Below are 6,202 nucleotides of genomic sequence, written 5' to 3'. Positions count from 1 at the left end.
AATCCCATAAGTTGTTGCTATTTGTAATTATAAACTTGGGAGCGCAAAAATAGCTAATTTTAATGCATTTTGCAAGAACATTTTCTCCTGCGTATTTTTGTTTAAATGTCCCTGCATAAACTACTACAATAATTTACATCTTAGTTCATCAACAAGTACTGTAAGGGAGTTAATCCTCAAAATATTGCACTTTTATTCAGTGGATTTTCAAAATTGGCTAGGGTGTCTCCATCCGTCTTAACAGCAGCTGTTTCAATTCTTCAAAAACATCCATGAATCCCGTCAATAAAAATCTGATATGGGTGAGAAGATCACCTCCTAGTGGAACAGAATAGATTGTGGTCATCTAAAATGTGAATTGGCAAGTTTTTCTTTCTTATTCTGCAACAATAATTTCCCATTTGCCCATCAGGACTGCAAGGTACCATCGCTGTTCTTTTGCTCATAACACATCATTTCAATGCTAAAATGATAAAAAAAAAAAAAAACAAACAATATCACACAGGCATGCAAGAGCCAACTCAAATATTTTCCAAGTCATTCAACCATCAAGAATGGATAAGTTTTATTCAGCAGAAAAATGTTTGTTAATACATCTTTGTTCTTCCCAGATATTACACCGAGATGGTACATATAGAGCTGGTTTGGCTTTTTGAGGAGTTTATGTAAGTCATCCACATTTAGGCTTTCTAATGACAAAAGCAGTTCTCCAGAGAAATGCATTGAAAAGGAAGCCCAAACTAGGAAAAAAAATCCTGGTAATCAAATGTTGTATCATCAACTCCATATGCTTTCCTGGTTGACAGTTATAAGCACCATAAGCAAAGGAGGACATATCTGGGTAATATTGATTCCACCTGTGAGGAAAATTTAGAAAAGTTTAAATGCAGTAATGATATTTATTAAAAAAAAAAAATCATGCATTCTCCCATATTAGACAGACAGACAACTCAACCAAACGCCAAGATGAATTGTTGCATTTTGGCCAAAATGGAGATGAACTGTTATCTTCTGACTTCAGAAACTTGGCACCAACAGTTTGCCCAGCAAATCATTAGAACTATATATAATGAACTCAATACCACACATCAAAGGAATATGTGACAATATTCTAAGGCTACCATATTGAATCATTGACTCACATGATGGAGGAACAGTAAAAACCAGAAGAAAACGTTTTTAAAATAAGGCTGATACACCATTGTAACAGTTACCTAAGCCCAATACTCCAATTGAGGCTGGAGCTACACAACAGGAAGTAGCTCACGCTGCTCTCCTTTTCCTAAAGCCCTCCCCACCCATCCCAATGGTTTGAACCTAAGACCTCCAAATGGAAGTCCCATGATCAAACATATGGGGTGTCCCCTAAGGGGTGATTTTCTGTAATAATTAAATGTCTATAATGTATTAAAAAAAATCTCATTTCTTCCAAATGTATTTGCTAGCAGAAATGTTATATTTTAACAAACTTAAAAATGCAACTAACTATATGATCATTCAAATTGCCAAACATGAATAGTGGTCAGTGTCCAGTGCCCAATGCTCACTGCCAAGAATAAGTAAAATTACTGAAACCCAGTGCCCATTTATCAACCTTACCTATCTTTCAATACATTCCTACAGTGGAAAGGGAAACTCACCGACTAAGAGGGCTTTGCTTTCCGTCCAAGTTGTGATATACGCCTCAATTCTTGGGTTCCTCTTCTCATTTCTCTGTGGGAAATGCACAAACCAAATCAGTCATTACAAGAACTTGGTAAGTGGAGAGATTTTCAGAGGTAAAATATTCTACCTTTGGTGCAAAAAGACAATAACATAGAAAAGCGGGAGCAACATTAATGTCAATATTGAAATAGCCAGGTAGAATACACTTGTTTGCTTCTGCACAGATGAAATTGGGACAACAATATCAATTAAACCAATGATAGGGTTATATTCATCTACTACATCTTAAAAAAAAAAAAAAGAGAGAATCTACTCTGCTTTGAACTGCCATAGTACAGAGGTAAGCCCCACCTTGCGCCCTCTAGGAAAATATTTCCGTCCTCCTGAGCAAGTGTGAGCATCACAGAATTGGTGCAAGAACAATTCTACAACAAACAGAATTTACCATATGCAAAATATATGAGCAATAGTATTAGTTATTACATAAAATAAGAGAAATTTTTAATAGTAATATAGCATCAGAAACTCACACAATTTTTTTCAAAAAAAAAAAAAAAAAAGGAAACAACACAGATAACTCCTAGAAAACATTAAATTACCATGAAGACGACTTGCTGAGGGACCCTGATTAACAGGAAAACATTTATCTGCAAGACTCTGCAAATAAAAACCCGGAGATGAACAACGAATGGCACTGGAATAAACAGTGCAAGCTAGCAGCAGAGAAGAGAATAATGACCTCACATAGGTGGCGATTCCTCGCAGCAGCTGCAGGATTGCACTTGCTCTTGGGTGACTTGGACTGCATCACATGGTCACAGTGCAATGCCCCACATAAATCTGCCAAGCACTTGCTATCACTCTGACCTCGATTAAAAGTTCATAATTTTACATCACCATAAACCATGTTTACCCAAGATTACCACAATTATCAAAATTAAAATCAAAGCATGGATCTTAAAAGAAAACTTGGTGCACAGGTCTCAATAAAATGCAAAGCTTCTCAGAACAAAATGCAGTTAATCGAGAAACGCTGACTCTTGACATGCTTATCATTGCACGCACCAAATGCATTGTTTTGACAGACTCAACTGGAAATGCTACAAGTCTCTTTACTAAACTTAAGCTGTTGGCTTCTGATGCTTTTTCAGGATTTTCATAACCATAAATATATATTAATCAAATATCTGATAAATTGAGATTAGATAACTTTGAACAAGCATGAGCTGAAGACTACTCAATAAGACAGTAATGAATAACAGGATATATCTACTTTGGCAAATTACATCACAAACATGGCACAATGATATGCATAATTGGATATCTATTTGGAAAAAAAAAAATTAAACTAAAAGCACTAAGGGACAGATTACAATACCTCTCTTGTATTTTAACTTACAGAAATGTTAATATAAAATCATTGTAAGAGTTTAGAAATAAGAGAATTGCATAATTGTATTTTATTTAGAAAAAATATGAGTATATGACATGGATAACAAAATGATATGGTCCAAATGAACCAAATAATCACCTAGGATAAAACAACCATCAATGTGAATGACAAAAAGCAATACAAATTCAAAGAAGAATAGACAAAAGGGACTTGACGTATTTTAATTACTGTATGAAAATTTTTATTGTGCGCGACTTGTACTTAGACAGAAAGTACTGTGAAAAAGAAAAAAAATATGGGTTTGCATACCACATTCAGGAGATCGTAGTGCCGGTTGTCCAAATGTTGATCAAGGTATTTCTCAGCCCGAAAGCTTTTCTTACAGTATCCACATCGCCACTCATTTATATCCACATGAATCTTATGCTGCTCCTGATCTCTAAATAGATCATTATCGGGATGAAGTCTGCATCTAGTTGAAATTTGATACCTTTCTTTTTCCATGAATGGCGTCAAATACTGCAACACTTAAATAGAATCGATGCTTATCAAAATTACATATTTCAAAAGCTATTGGTCAAATCTGCACAATGCATTTTTCCATTACCTCTTCAATAATTTTCCAGGCTGCCCTACTTCTTTCTCTTGAACAGTGTACTTCATGAGCATGTTCTGGCTCCTGCTTAAGAGTTCTAAACATGGAAATTGTACAAATATTAGCTCACCAACCTTCATAGAGAGCAATTGCTGGCACTAATAAACCCCAAAAGAAAAATTATTTGCATCATAACCCCTGATTATAATTCAAGAAGCTTCCAAGTACTGGAGTATCAATAACTCAATATCCACTTGAAACCCAATCCAAATACTAAGATACAAAATTCGTTTAAGTCATTCAGGAAAACAGTGGATCATGGAAAATTAAAGGTTAGACCAATTTTAAATTGTGGCAGGATGCTACCTTGCAGCAGCAGATTGCTCTATGTCCTGGAACATGTAAATAAAATGAAAATAAATTCATATTAGAAGCAATGGTAATTTGACGAAAATAAATACCAGATATACAGTAATGAAAGCGCGTAAGCAGATTACCAACTTTTTTTTTTTTTTTTTAAGGAATGGTCAAATACAATTGTATGATTCCAACTGCTAACCAAAAAGTAGTTCGTGGCCAGTAAGTATTAATACCAAAACAAACAATTTCTAAATCAGGCACCCAACTCCTATACATCCAAAAAATATTGTTTGTAAGGATCAATCTAATGATGTAAAATGATCAATCTGAATTATGCCAACTTCATATTTCTTAAATTCCAAACAAAACCCAACAATTCCTATGCATCCAAAAACAGATCCAAATTCCCATATTTTAAATCATAAGATGTAATTTGGCTGAATTACAATGTCCAAATAAACCCTACTCAAGACCGAGAAATCCAAACTTCGATTTTCCAACAAAAAAAGAAATCTAACTTTTTGCGATTGAGTCATTCCTTACGAGCATTTGCAATAACACAGCCCCAATCTAGGGATGTCAGTATACATAATAATCAAACGTAACAAAACAAAAAAGGAAAAAAAAAAACAAAGAAAAAAATTGTACTGTAATTTGAGGAACTATATACCTGATCTGTCTGAGAAAAAGGTTGAGTTGAAGAGACTCGCACTGTGTTCCCCAGCAAAAACAGTACCCAGAAAAGACTGGATGCGATTGATTTAGCCCTTTCCATTCCACAACTCGCGATTCCAAAAAATTGATAATATCCTCTTCGCGGCTCCAGCAGTCACCAGATCGCTCTCCCTCTCTCTCAATTTGTTTATGAAATATTAGCACAATAGGCGCTCAGTGGATGTCTAAAATTTCATTTTGTTATATCTTTAGCGACAAAAATTTTACAAGTTGTTGGCGAAAACCATATTGGGCTTTCCTAAACAAAATCAACTTTTGATGGCTACATTCATCGCCACCAAAAGATACAAGAGTTGTTGGCAAATTTTAACCATGTACAGATACAAGAGTTAAAATAACTATGTACACTACAGTGTGGTATTCTCCTCCTCTCCTTTGTTCATAGAAAACAAAACTAGAACTTATAGGAAGTCGAATCTATAATCTTCTATGATTTGCAAGAGAAAAAATAGCAATCCCCTTAAAAGAACGGGAAATTACTTGGTTTTGCACCTATGTAGTGTTTAGTTGTGTTAGAGATGGAGCCAAGAGACAGTTGGAGATGCGTTGCTGAGTCAGAAAACGCGGTGGAATTATCTCTCATTTAATCTCTTCATTTTAAACTTCCAATTGTGATTAATTTGATTAATTCACATTTAATTATGATGTAAATTCCAAGTCTATATAAAGAGGGCTGTGGAAAGTGTATGATATATAGCACAGAGAGAGCAGAGAAGCTCAGAGAGAGCAAGAAGGGAAGAAGTGAGAGAGAGAGAGAGAATTGTAATATTTTTGGCGAGTTAGTGAATTTTGGTGTGTGTTCTGTGGACGTAAGTCGTTATTGACCGAACCACGTAAAAATCTTGGTATCCCTTTGATCTAGATGCTCACAGGTTCCTAACAAGTTGGTGGAATGAATTGAGATAAAAATAATATGTAATGAAAAAAAAGAAGTCCTTCCAAAGGATCAACATGGTTCCCCTATTAGACTTTCATATCCAATGAAAACATATCAAACAATTAATGTCACATAATAGGGTTCATGCATAATCTACTAGGACTCGTTGTTTAGTGTATTTTCATTGGATAAGAGAATCTAATAGGAGGACGGTAGTCCTCTCGAAGGACCTAATTTTTCTCCATCTACTAGGGTCCACTTATCATCTAATGGGAAATACTGTTTGGATTGATTTTCATTAGGTGAAGGAGCCTGATCAAAGACCACATTATTCCTCCAGGAGAATTTAATTTTTTTTTCCCGAAACTTAATTGCATTTGAGGAGGAATTCTCCTAAAGGCAACCTATGTCTGTAATTTGACATTAAACATGATATGCCCATAATAAATCACACTAATAAGGGTTGGTCAACGCTTGTCTCCCATTTTCTCCAGGTCTGACTCTCAGACAAGTGATTAGCTCCGATCTAATGAAGCGGAGGAGAGATCCACGCCAACACCCATAATAACCAGTAATA

General features: G+C 35.2%; 1 protein-coding gene across 1 annotated transcript; it reads right to left on the bottom strand.

Annotated features, from left to right (window-relative positions):
* Positions 1–528: 528 nt before the first annotated feature.
* On the bottom strand, positions 529–5,008 carry LOC131159493 (uncharacterized). Its single transcript, XM_058114448.1, has 10 exons — positions 4,684–5,008; positions 4,020–4,045; positions 3,666–3,750; positions 3,368–3,577; positions 2,405–2,527; positions 2,265–2,322; positions 2,017–2,090; positions 1,793–1,881; positions 1,641–1,713; positions 529–857 (listed from the first exon to the last, which is right to left on the bottom strand). Exons 1-9 carry the CDS (start codon positions 4,786–4,788, stop codon positions 1,644–1,646), a joined length of 840 nt encoding a protein of 279 aa, XP_057970431.1. The 5' UTR covers positions 4,789–5,008; the 3' UTR covers positions 529–857; positions 1,641–1,643.
* Between the last annotated feature and the right edge of the window lie 1,194 nt (positions 5,009–6,202).

Source organism: Malania oleifera, chromosome 7, assembly GCF_029873635.1.
Source record: "Malania oleifera isolate guangnan ecotype guangnan chromosome 7, ASM2987363v1, whole genome shotgun sequence".
NCBI classification, from domain to species: Eukaryota; Viridiplantae; Streptophyta; class Magnoliopsida; order Santalales; family Ximeniaceae; genus Malania; species Malania oleifera.
The sequence above is the reverse complement of the archived record's forward strand: the minus strand, read 5'-3'. Positions and strand labels throughout refer to the sequence as shown.